At 38.9% G+C, this 18,116-nt stretch overlaps 1 protein-coding gene and 1 non-coding gene across 2 annotated transcripts; one reads left to right on the top strand and one right to left on the bottom strand.

The window, feature by feature from the left end:
• Positions 1–1,360: 1,360 nt before the first annotated feature.
• On the top strand, positions 1,361–1,433 carry trnat-ugu (transfer RNA threonine (anticodon UGU)). Its single transcript has one exon. It is a non-coding gene; the product is annotated as a tRNA-Thr (tRNA).
• Positions 1,434–6,946: 5,513 nt separating this feature from the next.
• On the bottom strand, positions 6,947–16,778 carry LOC133632519 (zinc finger protein 771-like). The gene is made up of 3 exons (XM_062024987.1): positions 16,449–16,778; positions 11,705–12,019; positions 6,947–8,418 (listed from the first exon to the last, which is right to left on the bottom strand). The coding sequence occupies exons 1-3, from the start codon at positions 16,561–16,563 to the stop codon at positions 7,598–7,600; spliced, it is 1,251 nt and encodes a 416-aa protein (XP_061880971.1). The 5' UTR covers positions 16,564–16,778; the 3' UTR covers positions 6,947–7,597.
• Between the last annotated feature and the right edge of the window lie 1,338 nt (positions 16,779–18,116).

The raw sequence follows: 18,116 nt of genomic DNA, 5'->3' as shown, positions 1-18,116 counted from the left end.
AGAATGTCTCACAGTCTGTATCCCCAGGCTGTGAGACTGCTAAATGAACAGCCTGCCCCTTTGCTGCCCCGGACCATCTCATTACCTCACTCTTCACCTCAATAATTGTGCTCTGGACACTGCATTGCTGCAACATCAACGTAACACCCATCAGACATCTGACTGTTCCCACCCCCACGCCCCCTCTATTCGCCATCTTCCTTCCTGACAATGCTAAACTGTGAACTATGGTCAACCTGCACTTTAATGCAGTTTCTATGCCGCTGGACAAAGCTCAAACAAAATCTCGTTGACATGTATGACTTAAGTGTTATTATGACAATGACAATAAAGGAATTGATTGATTGATTGATTGAAAAGAAAGTAAATGTGAGCAAAACCTAAAACAGTTAAGCTTTTACCAAAGCACATACACAATGTTGATACAGACGGGGGGAAACACGCTACTCGTAAACGGCGCCTGCAACAGCAACAAACATGGCTGTAGAAGTGAAGTTAAATCATAAAATGCAACCTTACACGGACAAAAACGATGCATATTTATCTGAGACCCAGCCACACAAAAAGTTGTCGACCTCCATGCTTTTCCAAGTTTTTGTCTGTTTTGTCGTGTATAACGACGTCTTGAGCACAATAGTTTGATATGTCTGGGAACGCGACCGACGTATAATCCCTGATATCACTCGACAAATCTCTTTTTTTAATAAAGTATAGGGATTTATTCAATTGCATAGTTTGAATCTGCTTTTTGCAGGAAGATCTAGGCCCCTTTTTGCATTCTCAGATAGTTTGCACGCTGCTTGTTGTACAACAGCCATCTTGGCTTGGTTGACCACCACTGGTTTTCCCATCCGGGAAGATGTCACGTGTCAGATAACAACCACCCAAAGTAACATGATGTCTAATCACATGGCAACAAACACAGAAGAAAAAAACATTTAGTTGCACAAATTATAGGAAAAGCTTTTCTATTGACTATAAACTTCCTGAAGATTTTAGACTTTCCCCAACTCTGACTACTTTTAAAACTAGACTGAAGACTTTTATGTTCACCTTAGCTTTCAGCTAAATCTTTTAACTTTCAACGTCTGCACTGTTTTTATTTTTATTGTCTGCATTTTAATTTTGCTTTTATTTTCTTTCATTTCACTTTGAGTCTGCATTGTGTATGAAAAGCGCTATACAAATAAAGTTGCCTTGCCTTGCCTTGCCAAAATGTTACACATCACATCATTGTGGGTTCCAGGTTTGATTCCTGCCTCCTCAGTCCTCATCACTGCCATTATGTCCTTGGGCAAGACACTACCCACCTGCCCCCAGTGCCACCCACACTGGTTTAAATGGAACTTAAATTGTAATAGGCCTCATAGCTCAGTGGTTAGAGCACTGGTCTTGTAAACCAGGGGTCGTGAGTTCAATTCTCACTTGGGCCTGTGTCTTTGCAGCACATGAAAGGTGCTGTTTTTTGATCACTAAAGACACACTTTAAGAAACTTTTAACTGCTGCTGTGACCAAATGTCACCTCCATATTTATACTGTTGACTGTCAATCAGAATGTGCAATAATGTTATGTTACTTACTGTGTTTTGTATATACATTTTTATTTTTATTTTAGCTAAGTACCGTGTGACTTGTTGAAGGGTGGACTAGCAAAGTAAGATTTTCTTTGTACGGCAAACTGTCTGTTTAACTGTGCATATAACAATAAACAATCTTGAATCTTCATTAATGGGTTTCACTATGTTACATGCTTTGAGTCTTCGAGAAAAAATTCTATTGAAATATAATTCACTTCACTCAGTGTGGTTTTGTGGTTTTAAATGTTTTTTATAAGGCTTTGCAGGTGGACTAGATAAATCCCCATTACTTGCATTGCTAGCCGCCGCACGCTAGAAATTATTGACTCTTTAGAATGCAGAGAAAATGGACGGACGCGTGGGTTTCTCTCACATCAGGATTGTAGATGGTGGCAAAATTCCAAAAAGTTGCAGTTTTCTTTTAACATGAATGATTTCGGGAGTCATTTTAATAACATCTGGCTTTATCTCACAGTCACACATCACAAAGGTAAAGTGAGAGCTCAAACTCAAAAGACAAACAACACACGTTTGGCCTTCACAATAAAAGCGCTGTGCTGACAGGACTGCAAGTGGAAGTATTTAGTAAGTGTATAATTTAATTTAGTAAAAAATGACATTTGTATAATAAGTTTATTATGATGCAGATTGTTATGGTTTTAAAAATATTTTGTAATTTTATAATTGTGTTATTTAGTAAAATATGTTTGTATATTAACACTGATATTGTTTATTATGATACAGTTTGATTGATTGATTGTTTTTTGAAAAATACACAAGAAGACAACCTTGAAAAGAGAATCGTAATTTTGAGGAGAAAAAATTGCAATTGGATTATTTTCCACAGTCCTAAAATCACACCTAGAAGAGAAACCTTGTAAATGCTCAATTACTGGCAACATGTATTAATGTAAGAAAGGACATGTGGAAACACAAGGTCTATAAATCTATGTGTTGGTCTTTGTGCTACAGTAACATCTTGGTTGTTATAAGCAGAAATCTGCTTACTGAACTTTGTGGACATTATAAAAATGTCCAAGCACCATCCATAATTAATACGACACCCGTATAAATCCACTGCAATGCTCGATGGGGAAAAATGCAAAATACACTCTCGCCACTCTTATCCATGTTTGGCACATTTCATTTGATATTTCTGATGGATTACAAAACTTTACGAAAGTCGTCATGGAAGTAAACAAGGTAGGAGTTGAACTTTCAAATACTCCTTGATAACCAGTGTTTTATCGTTTATACTTCATTTTGGAGTGTGGTCAGGGCCTGGGGGGGGGGGTTAGTAACAGTTACGTGTTGTAGTTCAGTCTGTTAGGATAGGACACACTTTTTATTTATCCAGCAATGGGGAATGTTGTTGCAGTGCAGGTTTTTACATACAGGAGCAGAAGTAAAACGTCATGAAAAACCAAATAAACTGTAATAAATACTACATATTGCTCACTAATATGCATAGATAAAAGATCAAATGAAACAAAACAGGTTATAGCTTGCTTAACTGAATTGTCTCTTTTTTCCCTGGTTATGTCAATCTTGCATTCTTTATTTTTGTATAAATGATTGTTGTAACTGTACTCTGTTAATTTTGCAAAGACTGCGGCTGTTGAAATGAATGATTCACAGTGTCACATGACCTGTTACAGTATTACAATGATGCATGAATTCAAATCTCTTTTCTTTTTTCACATATTTTATCAATTGTATTTATATTTGAGTCCATGTAAAAAGTATAATAGTCCATTTTATAGGTTTGTCTAAGATTTTCTTTCAGGTACGATGCTGCATTACCCATTAATCAATCAATAAATCAATGTTTATTTATATAGCCCTAAATCACAAGTGTCTCAAAGGGCTGCACAAGCTACAACGACATCCTCGGTTCAGAGCCCACATAAGGGCAAGGAAAAACTCACAACCCAGTGGGATGTCAATGTGAATGACTATGAGAAACCTTGGAGAGGACCGCATATGTGGGTAACCCCCCGCCCCCCCTAGGGAAGACCGGATGCAATGGACGTCTAGTGGGTCTAACATAATATTGTGAAAGTCCAGTCCATAGTGGATCTAACATAATAGTGAGAGTCCAGTCCATAGTAGATCTAACATAATAGTGTGAGAGTCCAGTCCATAGTGGATCTAACATAATAGTGTGAGATTCTAGTCCATAGTGGATCTAACATAATAGTGTGAGTCCAGTCCATAGTGGATCTAACATAATAGTGAGAGACCAGTCCATAGTGGATCTAGTTAATAGTGTGAGAGTACAGTCCATAGTGGATCACATAATAGTGGGGGAGTACAGTCCATAGTGGATCTAACATAATAGTGTGAGAGTCCAGTCCATAGTGGATCTAACATAACAGTGACAGATCAGTCCATAGTGGATCTAACATAATAGTGAGAGTCCAGTCCATAGTAGATCTAACATAATAGTGTGAGAGTCCAGTCCATAGTGGATCTAACAAAATAGTGTGAGAGTCTAGTCCATAGTGGATCTAACATAGTAGTGTCAGTCCAGTCCATAGTGGATCTAACATAATAGTGAGAGACCAGTCCATAGTGGATCTAGTTAATAGTGTGAGAGTACAGTCCATAGTGGATCTAACATAATAGTGGGGGAGTACAGTCCATAGTGGATCTAACATAATAGTGAGAGAGTCCAGTCCATAGTGGATCTAACATAATAGTGAGAGACCAGTCCATAGTGGATCTAACATAATAGTGTGAGAGTCCAGTCCATAGTGGATCTAACATTATAGTGTGAGAGTCCAGTCCATAGTGGATCTAACATAATAGTGTGAGAGTCCAGTCCATAGTGGATCTAACATAATAGTGAGAGTCCAGTCCATAGTGGATCTAACATAATAGTGTGAGAGTCCAGTCCATAGTGGATCTAGTCAATAGTGTGAGAGTCCAGTCCATAGTGGATCTAACATAATAGTGAGAGTCCAGTCCATAGTGTGGCCAGCAGGAGACCATCCCGAGCGGAGACAGGTCAACAGCGCAGAGATGTCCCCAACTGGTGCACAGACGAGCGGTCCACCCTGGGTCCCGACTCTGGACAGCCAGCACTTCATCCATGGCCACCGGACCTGTGCCCCCCGCCCCCCACAAGGGAGAGGGGGGCAGAGCAGAAAAGAAACGGCAGATCAACTGGTCTAAAAGGGGGTCTATTTAAAGGCTAGAGTATACAAATGAGTTTTAAGATGGCACTTAAAGGCCTACTGAAACCCACTACTACCGACCACGCAGTCTGATAGTTTATATATCAATGATGAAATCTTAACATTATAACACATGCCAATACGGCCGGGTTAACTTTTAAAGTGACATTTTAAATTTGCCGCTAAACTTCCGGTTCGAAACGCCTCTGAGGATGACGTATGCGCGTGACGTAGACCGGCGAACACGGGTATGCCTTCCACATTGAAGCCAATACGAAAAAGCTCTGTTTTCATTTCATAATTCCACAGTATTCTGGACATCTGTGTTCGTGAATCTGTTTCAATCATGTTCATTGCATTATGGAGAAGGAAGCTGAGCAAGCAAAGAAGAAAGTTGTCGGTGCGAAATGGACGTATTTTTCGAACGTAGTCAGCAACAACAGTACACAGCCGGCGCTTCTTTGTTTACATTCCCGAAAGATGCAGTCAAGATGGAAGAACTCGGATAACAGAGACTCTAGCCAGGAGGACTTTTGACTTCGATACACAGACGCCTGTAGAGAACTGGGACAACACAGACTCTTACCAGGATTACTTTGATTTGGATGACAAAGACGCAGACGTGCTACTGTGAGTATGCAGCTTTGGCTTCTAAACATTTGATCGCTTGAACATATGTGCGCAACTTTTTTTTGCGTATGTACGTAACTTTTTTTTAAATATATAAGCTTTATGAACCTTGGGTTAGGTGAACGGTCTTTTGGGCTGAGTGATTGTGTGTGTTGATCAGGTGTTTTAATTGTATTGGCGTGTTCTATGGAGCTAGGAGCTAGCAGAGGAGCTAGGAGCTAGCGTAACAAACACGCAGGTGTTTTTATGCAGGATTAATTTGTGGCATATTAAATATAAGCCTGGCTGTGTTGTGGCTAATAGAGTATATATATGTCTTGTGTTTATTTACTGTTGTAGTCATTCCCAGCTGAATATCAGGTACCGCGAGTATGCAGCCTTGGCTGCTAAACATTTGATAGCTTGACCGTATGTGCGCGTCACGTACGTAACTTTTTAAAAATATATAAGCTTTATGAACCTTGGGTTAGGTAAACGGTCTTTTGGGCTGAGTGATTGTGTGTGTTGATCAGGTGTTTGAATTGTATTGGCGTGTTCTATGGAGCTAGGAGCTAGCAGAGGAGCTAGGAGCTAGCATAACAAACACGCAGGTGTTTTTATGCAGGATTAATTTGTGGCATATTAAATATAAGCCTGGTTGTGTTGTGGCTAATAGAGTATATATATGTCTTGTGTTTATTTACTGTTGTAGTCATTCCCAGCTGAATATCAGGTCACCCCCGGCTCTCACAGCATCTTCCCTATCTGAATAGCTTCAACTCCCCACTAGTCCTTCACTTGCACTTTACTCATCCACAAATCTTTCATCCTCGCTCAAATTAATGGGGAAATTGTCGCTTTCTCGGTCCGAATCTCTCTCACTTCATGCGGCCATCATTGTAAACAATAGGGAACTTTGCGTATATGTTCAACTGACTACGTCACGCTACTTCCGGTAGGGGCAAGCCTTTTTTTTATCAGATACCAAAAGTTGCAATCTTTATCGTCGTTGTTCTATACTAAATCCTTTCAGCAAAAATATGGCAATATCGCGAAATGATCAAGTATGACACATAGAATAGATCTGCTATCCCCGTTTAAATAAAAAAAAATCATTTCAGTAGGCCTTTAAATGTTTCTACTGAGGTAGCATCTCTAACTGTTACCGGGAGGGCATTCCATAGTACTGGAGCCCCAATAGAAAACGCTTCATAGCCCACTAAGAGTTTGTCCAAGTCCTTCACGTTTCTAATAAGTACTCTGGCTTTCTCTCGTGTGCCATTCATTCAGTACATGTTTGGAATAAACATCAACCAATCAATGTTAGCATAGGTCATTAGTTTTTTCCCCAGGAAATTTGACTTACAAAATGTTCACTGCACCAACACGCACGTCGCAATCTCCGGCTTCAGAAACACATGTAGTTTTAATGTAGCCTTGGGTAAAGTCGTTTAGCGCCCTTTTAAGCGTTAACTGAGACAAACTTTCAGCATCGGGAACGGATGATATGCTAATTTCGTCTGAAATTCGAGCGAGTGTTTGCTGACTTTGACAACAGTAACCAATTAGGGGCAAAGTTGTTCCTTTCCATTTTGTGTACGAAAAAGTTGTAGTGTTAAAATACGGCTGTTTATCACGTGTCCGAGTCATGCATTCTGTATTCTGATTTTTTAAAAGCCAAACACAATCAAAATGAAGGCGTTTGTGTTGTAGAACGCTGCTTTCAAACCAGTTTATGCAATGGTTTTATTTTTTTTAGAACAGGGGAATCAAACTCCTTTTCACTTACGGCCGCCCTCAGAGGGCTGCTTGTAACAAACAGTCCACGTACAGTACAGTACAGTACAGTACAGTACAGGCCAAATGTTTGGACACACCTTCTCATTCAATGCATTTTCTTTATTTTCATGACTATTTACATTGTGGACTGTCACTGAAGGCATCAAAACTATGAATGAACACATGTGGAGTTATGTACTTAACAAAAAAAGGAGAAATAGCTGAAAACATGTTTTATATTTTAGTTTATTCAAAATAGCCACCCTTTGCTCTGATTACTGCTTTGCACACTGTTGGCATTCTCTCAATGAGCTTCAAGCACACCTGTGAAGTGAAAACCATTTCAGGTGACTACTTCTTGAAACTAATAATTTACTAACATAAACTAACAATTAAATGTTTATTCCCACGTTCTCATTAGTGTCATCATATTTGCCTTCAGAGCGAATATTCTAAGGCAAACAATCAATTGAATGTTTTTTCTCCTGTGTTTTCATGTGTGTTACCAAATTTGCCTTGAGAGTGAATCTTTTACCACAAACTAAACAACTAAAGGGTTTTTCCCCTGTGTGTGTTCTGATGTGTTTTACCATATCCGCCTTTAGGATGAATCTTTTCCCACAAACTGAACAACTAAAGGGTTTTTCTCCTGTGTGCATTTTCATGTGTGTTACCAAATTTCCTTTCAGAATGAATCTTTTGCCACAAACTGAACATATAAATGGTTTTTCTCCTGTGTGTGTTTTCATGTGTTTTGCCAAATTTCCCTTCAGAGTGAATCTTTTCCCACAAATTGAACAACTAAAGGGTTTTTCTCCTGTATGCGTCCGCACATGTCGAGTCAGTTCACTCTTGTTAGGAAACCTTTTAGGACAAACTGAGCAGGGCACAGGTTCGGTATCTGTCTTCCTTTTAGGGCATTTTAAGTGTTTGTTGTCAGTGTGAGTCCTAATATCTGTTTCACAGTCTGTATCGCTGCTCAAAGGTTCTTCAACCTCGTCTTCAGTCTCACTATCTGATAGTGGAGCTAAGAGGTTGTCTATTTGTGGTTTCTCTTCATCATCTTCAGTCTTCACAGAGACAACAGTCAGTGGCAACTTGGTGAGACCAGCTTCCTGTGGTCCTACGAGACACTCTCCCTCCTGAGTGATCCAGAGTTCCTCCTCTTCTTTTTTAATATGGGATGGAAATGGACCCTCCTGCTTCAACATGGAGCCTCGACCCTGCGGCCGAGGGGAAAGTTCTTTTGAATGACCAATCAGCTGCTGGACATCTGCAGGACAAAAACACACTAAAAATCAGACATGATACATGAGATGTTTCTCCTTGATTTTTGCTATGCACTTTCTTCTATGTACTGTATGTGTGTGTAGTGTTTCATGGCCATTCATTTAGTGCCTTGCCAGAATGATGGATCAATGTTTACATGACGTGGCTTACACCCGGACAAGTGAAGCTAGAACCATAGAAAATAGAAAACATCTGTTTCAATAGATTCTTCAACCCTAACCCATACTTGCCAACCCTCCCGTTTTTAGCGGGATAATCCCGTTATTCAGCGCCTCTCCCGACAAACTCCCGGTATTCAGCCGGAGCTGGAGGCCACGCCCCCTCCAGCTCAATGCGGACCTGAGACTGAGTGGGGACAGCCTGTTCTCACGTCCACTTTCCCACAATATAAATACGCTTGCAAGTTCCAAAACGAATGGAAACAAGAATTTCAATTAATCCAGGACAGTTCGAAGGGGAAGGTGTATGTTGCCTGTAAATATGTACAACAGACTTCTCCATTGAACACGGTGGGCGAAATGATTTCTCAGTCATGAACAGAGAAGTTAAACAGGACAATACTGCCATCTAATGGACAGATAATTCAAGTATTTATTTTATGTAAATAAAATAAATATATATATATATAGCTAGAATTCACTGAAAGTCAAGTATTTCATACATGTATATATATATACATATATATATATATATATATACATATATATATATATATATATATATATATATATATATATATATATATATATGCATATATATATATATATATATATATATATATATATATATATATATATATATATATATATATATATATATATATATATATATGAAATATATATGAAATACTCGAGTTGGTGAATTCTAGCGGTAAATAACCACGCCCCCAACCCCCACCCCCCACCTCCAGATATTGGAGGTCTCAAGGTTGGCAAGTATGCCCTAACCCAGGGGTCGGCAACCCGCGGCTCTAGAGCCGCATGCGGCTCTTTAGCGCCGCCCTACTGGCTCTCTGGAGATTTTTCAAAAATGTATGAAGAATGGAAAAAGATGAGGGGAAAAAAATCTATTTTTTTGTTTTAGTATGGTTTCTGTAGGAGGACAAACAGGACGCAAAACTCCCTAATTGTTATAAATCACACTGTTTATATTAAACATGCTTCACTGATTCGAGTATTTGGCGAGCGCCGTTTTGTCCTACTAATTTTGGCGGTCCTTGAACTCACCGTATAGTTTGTTTACATACATGTATAACTTTCTCCGACTTTCTAGGACGTGTTTTATGCCACTTCTTTTTCTGTCTCATTTTGTCCACCACACTTTTAACGTTGTGCATGAATGCACAAAGGTGAATTTTGTTGATGTTATTGACTTGTGTGGAGTGCTAATCAGACATATTTGGTCACTGTATGACTGCAAGCTAATCGATGCTAACATGCTATTTAGGCTAGCGATATGTACATATTGCATCATTATGCCTCATTTGTAGGTATATTTGAGGTCATTTAGTCTCCTTTAAGTCCTCTTAATTAAATTTATATCTCATGACACATGTAATATGGCTTTTAATTTTTTGCGGCTCCAGACAGATTTGTTTTTGTATTTTTGGTCCAATATGGCTCTTTCAACATTTTGGGTTGCCGACCCCTGCCCTAACCCGATATTTTCAGGAAAGATAAACCTTAAATCACGTGTGACGAAACATAATAAGTCAGATACCGAAGTTGCTGAATATTCCATTCTTTTCTCGTAAAGTTTTTCTCACGTGTCCGCGCTAAACTGTGTTACCAAATGTTTCTTCTGAGTGAGTTTTACCATAAAAGGAGCATTTAAAGGTTTTTTCTTTTAATCTTGTGTGCCTTCTCATGTGATTTGCAATATACTGTATACCTTTTGTGAAAATATTTCAACACAAACTTAACAACTACAGGGTTTTTCTCGGAGTGTGCCCGCATGTGTCAAGTCAAATCATTCTTATTAGTAAAGCTTTTACCAGATCAAATGTAAGCTAGATGAGGCAATTCCTGAAGGAATTGCGTATGAATGCTCCAATGTAGAAGTTAAACTGAAATGCTGACAGAATGTAGTATGAATGTAAGAATAACTCCTAGAGGGGGGGGGGGGGGGGGGGGTCACCCACATATACGGTCCTCTCCAAGGTTTCTCACAGTCATTCACATAGACGTCCCACTGGGTTGTGAGTTTTTCCTTGCCCTTATGTGGGCTCTGAACCGAGGATGTCGTTGTGGCTTGTGCAGCCCTTTGAGACGCTTGTGATTTAGGGCTATATAAATGAACATTGATTGATTATGATTGATTGAAGAATAGTTTGAATGTTGGAATGGTTTGACTGCTGAAAGAGTTTGAATTTCCAGGAAAAACGGGATTTGGTTTGGAACTTGGGAAAGTGTTAGTTTGAATGTCCAGGATGAGTGGAATGTGTTGATGTTGGAATGGTTTGAATAGGTTGAAAAATGTGGGAATTGTGCAACTTCGGAAAATGTCCCATTCATTTCATTGGGAACTTCCTGGACATTTTGGGAAAAGTGGGGATATTTTTGAAAATGCTAAAAAAAATGTGAATGTTCTGAATGAGTGGTGGTGGTTGGTGTAGGAATTTTTCAAATTGTTCGAGAAATGTTGAAGTAGTAACATTTTTAATTGAGAAATGGTAATATGGAATTTCAGGAAAAACGAGAATTTTTTCTAGTTCAAAAAACAACTTTGTTTTTTGTCCTGATTAAGAGGAATGTTTTGACAGTAGAACAGTTGAAGTGGGTTGAAAAATGCGGCAGGAGTAGTCGACAGAAAAAAGGATCAAAAAAGGGTTTGAAAAAATCGGGATTTCTGGGAATTACTGGAAGTTTTTTGAACTTGGAAAAATAATAGTTTGAATTTACAGGATGAGTGGAATATGTTGAAGGTGGAATGGTTTAAATAGGTTGACAAATGTGGAAACGGTGGAAGTTTGAAAAATGGCCAATTCGTTTTGAATGGGAAAAATGTCCCAAAAAACCTGGAATTCTGGGAAATCTGGGAATTTTTGGAATGTGTCAAGGGAAAGCCCGAAATTACCGAATAGGTTGAACAGTTTGAGTTTGGAACGGTTTGAATCGAATGAAAAATGTGGAAGGTAGAGCGTGCCAAAATCTGGAGATGAAGAAGAAAGACAACCATATATATGAATGTTTTGGAGCAGTCACACAATTACCACTTTCCTTTTTTAGAGCATTCAGAGTGTTTTATGTCAGTGTGAGTCCTCATATCACCTTCACAATCTGTATCGCTGCTCAAAGTTACTTCAACCTCGTCTTCAGCCTCACTATCTGATAGTGGAGATAAGAAGTTGTCTAGTTGTGGTTTCTCTTCGTCATCTTCGGTCTTCACAGAGACAACAGTCAGTGGCAACTTGGTGAGATCAGCCTCCTGTGGTCCTAGAAGACACTCTCCCTCCTGAGTGATCCAGTGTTCCTCCTCTTCCTTTTTAACGTGGGGGGGCTGTGAAACCTCCTTCTTCAAAATACAGATCCCCCTTTGCAGCTGAGGGGTAAGTTTTTCTGGATGACCAATCAACCGCCGGATGTCTGAGGAACACAAACACACTTTAGTTCAGACGTGACCCATGAGACGTGTCTTCTTGAACTCGCTCCACACCTTCTTCTATGTACTGCATGTGTGTGTCGTGTTTCATGGACATTCATTTAGTGCCTTGCCAGAATGATGGATCAATGTTTACATGACTTGGCTGAGGTAGAACCACTTTAACCCGTCCCAAAAATAAACCTGCATTTTGTTTTAGAGACCACATTTCCATAGAGAGGCAAACCCAATTGTTTTAGTCTTACAAAGTCATTGGATGGTTAATGTGTAAACAGGTCCGGCAATCAGGCCATGAACTCAAACAACTTGAGCACTTGACCTACTCAGTGGCCTACTGGTTAGAGTGTCCGCCCTGAGATGGGTAGGTCGTGAGTTCAAACCCCGGCCGAGTCATACCAAAGACTATACAAATGGGACCCATTACCTCCCCGCTTGACACTCAGCATCAAGGGTTGGAATTGGGGGTTAAATCACCAAAAATGATTCCTAGGCGCGGCCACGGCTGCTGATCACTGCTCCCCTCACCTCCCAGGGGGTGATCAAGGGTGATGGGTCAAATGCAGAGAATAATTTCGCCACACCTCGTGTGTGTGTGTGACAATCATTGGTACTTTTAACTTTCCTGGATGAACATCTCCTGGTTTTATTCAATCCATCAATCAATGTTCACTTATATAGCCTACTAATAAAAGTCTCAATCAATCAATCAATCAATCAAAAAAAGCCCTAAATCACAAGTGTCTCAAAGGGCTGCACAAGCCACAACGACATCCTCGGCTCTAATCCCACATCAGGGCAAGAATTATTCCACTCCATTTATAAACACGTAAGTCAAATCCCTGAAATATTTTTTGTGTTTCTTAGAATGTCTGCAATGGGTAAATACCGCACTGACGCAGGTAAATAAACAGTAGCCTAATGGGGCTTGAAACCCGGAAGTGCCCGGGTGTGCCTCCAGGTCACGTGATTGCAACCCACCTATAGCGGGCAAAGTTCAAACTGTCATGTCAGATCATGACTCAATGTTTATCAATCAATCAATGATTATTTATATAGCCCTAAATCACAAGTGTCTCAAAGGGCTGCACAAGCCACAACGACATCCGCGGTACAGAGCCCACATAAGGGCAAGGAAAAACTCACAACCCAGAGGGACGTCGATGGGAATGACTATGAGAAACCTTGGAGAGGACCGCATATGTGGGTAACCCCCCCCTCTAGGGGAGACCGGATGCAATGGACGTCGAGTGGGTCTGACATAATATTGTGAAAGTCCAGTCCATAGTGGATCTAACATAATAGTGAGAGTCCAGTCCATAGTGGATCTAACATAATAGTGAGAGTCCAGTCCATAGTGGATCTAACATAATAGTGATAGTCCAGTCCATAGTGGATCTAACATAATAGTGAGAGTACAGTCCATAGTAGATCTAACATAATAGTGATAGTCCAGTCCATAGTAGATCTAACATAATAGTGTGAGAGTCCAGTCCATAGTAGATCTAACATAATAGTGATAGTCCAGTCCATAGTGGATCTAACATAATAGTGAGAGTCCAGTACATAGTGGATCTAACATAATAGTGAGAGTCCAGTCCATAATGGGGCCAGCAGGAGACCATCTCGAGCGGAGACAGGTCAGCAGCACAGAGACGTCCCCAACCGATGCACAGGCGAGCGGTCCACCCCGAGTCCCGACTCTGGATAGCCAGTACTAAACGGCACTACAAACCCTTTAGAAAGGATTACTACTAAAAAACGAGTTACTACTGTAATTAGTCTTAAGTCATCGAGAAAAATGAATGCGTTTCTTGTAGAAATATACAAAGAGATGTTTGTCTTTCGCAATTTAAGAAGTGTTTTCTTTACACAAGCGCTTGTTTTGCTCTTCCAGTTTCTTCATTTGACTTTTGCATTCTTTCATCTCCTCTGATGTGAACTCCACTGCCTTCTTCAAGCTAACAATCATGGCGGCTCTTTCTTTACATTCTTCAACAAAGTCGGATAACCTCTCGGCAACACTCTTTTGCGTATGCATACTTGCCAACCCTCCCGGTTTTCCCGAATTTCAGTGCCCCTCCCGAAAATCTCCCGGGGCCACCATTCTCACGAATTTCTCCCAATTTCCACCCGGACAACAATATTGCTACACCATCCTTCACTGGGCGCCGTTTCCGGCCGGACAATAATAACGGTTACACCTCGAAGTCAAGCGCGGCAATCAGAACAGAAGAAGAAGAAGACAAAGCAGAAGAAGAGACATAGTGACGACGAGTAAGAAGAAGAAGTACGCTTGCAAGTTCCAAAATGATTGGAAAAAAATAATTTCAGTTCATCCAGGACAGCTGGAAGGGGAAGGAGTATGCTGCCTGCACATTTTGGAGATCAGACCTCTCCATTGAACACGGTGGCCGAACGGATATAGTCACTGATGAACGGTCAGAGAAGCACAAGGCTGGTCACAGCCCAGTATTATGGGCCACCTTGCTAAATGGAGACCAGAGGGTGTAACTTATGCTGAGACAAAGATGGCTATGCTGATAGCTGCAAAAGACATCCCGTTCTCATTTGCGGATGTTTTCAACAAATCCGTGAAGGATATGTTCCCGGTTCAGGGATCACTCGCCAGTAGTGTGTGTAGAAGTGATTGGTTGAATCAGCTCTGCTCTTTTAATGTCTTTATGTCCTTTATGTTGTTTGATGTTTCCCTGTTACACACATTTTTTTGTGCGCTATGGCTAAGAGGTTTTTTTCTGCTTCCTTGGCCTCAGTCTGGACACCCTCTCCAGGGGCATAGACCAATTTTGTGTCCCCCTCCCCAGCGTTTACCTGTTTCTTACTATTTTTGTAAGGGGCGCCGGAAGTTGGCAGACCCATCAGCGATCCTGTTCTGTCTCCCTGTAATGTTTGTACGCTCTTGAATGGGATTGTGCTGAAAATGTTAATTTCCCCTCTGGGATTAATAAAGTATTTCTGATTCTGATTCTGTACGCAAATGGCAGAACAAAGGCTACTCAAATAGTGAAAGGTGAGTGTATAGGCTTGCCAGCCCGTATTTTAAGATTAAATTGTTAAATATCTTTTTTTTTTTTAAGTAAGCAGCCAGTACAGTACAGTTAGTAGAAAAAACTGTATTTGATAGGTGCCATTGCCCCAGAATTGGACAAGGAAGTGATGGAACTGTGCCAAAACCAACCCTTTGGTCTGATGTGTGATGAAAGCACAAGCAGAAACATGGATAAAGTATCAGTGAAAATTGCTATATATATATATATATATATATATATATTCCCACACATACATATTACGCTCTACCACGGTATCGAGCACTATTTTTTGGATAATCTAATTAAGACATATATATATATATATATATATATATATATATATATATATATATATATATATATATATATATATATATATATAAGGGGTGTGGGGGAAAAAACTATTCCAATTCAAATCACCATTCTCACGTTGTACGATTCAGTATCGATTCTCATTTTTAAAAAAAAAAAAATTTTTTCTTTTCTTTTTTTATTAATCAATCCAAAAAAATAATACACAACAATACCATAACAATGCAATCCAATTCCAAAAGCAAACCCTAACCAGCAACACTCAGAACTGCAATAAACAGAGCAATTGAGAGGAGACACAAACACCACACAGAACAAACCAAAAGTAGTGAAACAAAAATGAATATTATCAACAACGGTATCAATATTAGTTACAATTTCAACATAGCAGTGATTAAAAATCCCTCATTGACCTTATCATTAGACATTTATAAATATACAAAAAAAAGAACAATAGTGTCACAGTGGCTTACACTTGCATCGCATCTCATAAACTTGACAACACACTGTGTCCAATATTTTCACAAAGATAAAATAAGTCATATTTTTGGTTCATTTAATAGTTAAAACAAATTTACATTATTGCAATCAGTTGATAAAACATTGTCCTTTACAATTATAAAAGCTTTTTACAAAAATCTACTACTCTGCTTGCATGTCAGCAGACTGGGGTAGATCCTGCTGAAATCTATGTATTGATCCTTTTTAATCGGGAAAAAAAACGTTTTTGAATCGAGAATTGCGTTAAATCGATTTATAATCGAATCGTGACCCCAAGAATCGATATTGAACCGAATCATGGCACACCCAAAGATTCGCAGCCCTAATATATACTCCCCCAATGGGCCTTTTGAATATCTCCCTAATTCCCTAATGGTGTGGGATCTGAGCCGAGGACGTCGTTGTGGCTTGTGCAGCCCTTTGAGACACTCGTGATTTAGGGCTATATAAGTAAACATTGATTGATTGGCATTGATTGATAATTCTGAGGTCTCAAGGTTGGCAAGTATGAGCGTATGATGGCTTTCAAACGACAAAACTTCAAGTCACTCACCTTCATCTTTCGTCTTTATCTCCGTTGGTGATTTGCTGGAAGTTGGTGGCGCTGATTCTCTTTCATGTTCTCTTTTAGCGGACGTCGCCATCTTAGCATAGCAGTAGTCGTCCATCTTCTATCACGTCTTCAATCTTCACTTCACATAACACTCCATCGCTCCGAACACAACTTCCGTTTCGTTGCCCTTAGAAAAGAGCATCGTTGAAGGTATTTATTGTCGTAGTTGTCGTGAATTTCTATGTCTGTGAGGTCGTTCATTTGAAACTTCTTCAGTCCGCCATCTTGGTCGCCTCGATGCTGTCCGATCTGTTTGCACATGCGCGAAAAGTCAGTAGTTTCCGTTTCCGATTCTACGACAGTTGTTTTATTTATGCAACTTACAAATGTTAGTCAACATTATTATGCTCCAAGCTAAATGGTTTCTACGTAAATGTCGATTAATGAAAGTAAAACCATCATTTTCTATTTCGCTTAATAATTTTAAATGATCAACGAAATCTTGGAAACGGATTAAAAATACAAACTGATTAAATTGATTTTTCGTTATTGCAGACATTTAAAGTGATTTAGATTAGCCTTTTTTTCTGTTTACATGTTGTTTCTTGTCCTATTTTTTATTATTATTATGTATTGTTATCATTTTTATATTCTATTTGTATTTGCTTTAGTTTTCCTTCCTTACATGTTTTGTGAAAGACAGTATTTGCTCAACCTCATGTTTGAATTAGTTGAGATTTGTTGAAAGTGCCTTGATTTTTGTGTACCATGAAAATATAAGTTTGTATGTACATTTTTCAACAGAAAAAAAAAGTTGTTTTACTTATTGTTTTAATTATTATTTTTGTAATTATTTTTTCAAAACATAGGCATTTATTTGTTTAGTTTTTTTCTTTCTACGGTGAACATTTCCACTGATAACCTAAAATATTATAAAATAACACTTTAAAAAATATAAACCACTTTTATTTATCAACACAGTTTACATGAGTTTTTCTGTTGAATTCATTAATAATTATAGTATTTCTAAAAATGGTAGTTGCAAACTCTAATCAACAGAACGCGTGTGTGTTTTTAAAATAATGTATTAAGGTCACAAATATGTGTATTTCCTACCAGGCTTAATTACCATTCAGTCATTTTTAGATGCTTTTATATTGCTGTCAATCACTTGAATTACCAAATGCCATGTATTTCACTATTTAAGATCACTATTTTTTATTTGTTTCCTTTGTACAATGTTTAAATGTTTGCGTAGCCAGTTGCTTAATTTCGCCAGCAGGGGTCACTGTAGTTTGTGTACATTTCTTTCTGTTGTGCTGCTTCCTCTTTACACTGTTGAGTGTTTTCTGTTTAAACAAGCAATATTAGTTCATTTATTTATTATTCAACATGTATTCACCCAAGTAGGATATATACAACAAATATGGCATTACCTTCAATAGAACTCACACTGTAACTGTCAGAACAGGCATGCTACACAAAAAAAAACACAAAAAGAAGATATGGTACATATGATAAAAGATAGAAAACAGAAGATAAGAAAATATAAATATAGTGTTTCTCTAGTCTAGGAACTCTAGCTGGCCAGATTAGACAAAATACCTGAGTTATTTGTGGAAGGCTAATGTTGATAATAAATATCACCTTGACAATTATTGTGTCTCA

Source organism: Entelurus aequoreus, linkage group LG17, assembly GCF_033978785.1.
Source record: "Entelurus aequoreus isolate RoL-2023_Sb linkage group LG17, RoL_Eaeq_v1.1, whole genome shotgun sequence".
Lineage (NCBI taxonomy): Eukaryota > Metazoa > Chordata > Actinopteri > Syngnathiformes > Syngnathidae > Entelurus > Entelurus aequoreus.
Note: the sequence above shows the minus strand (reverse complement) of the source record. Positions and strands in the feature narration are given on the sequence as shown.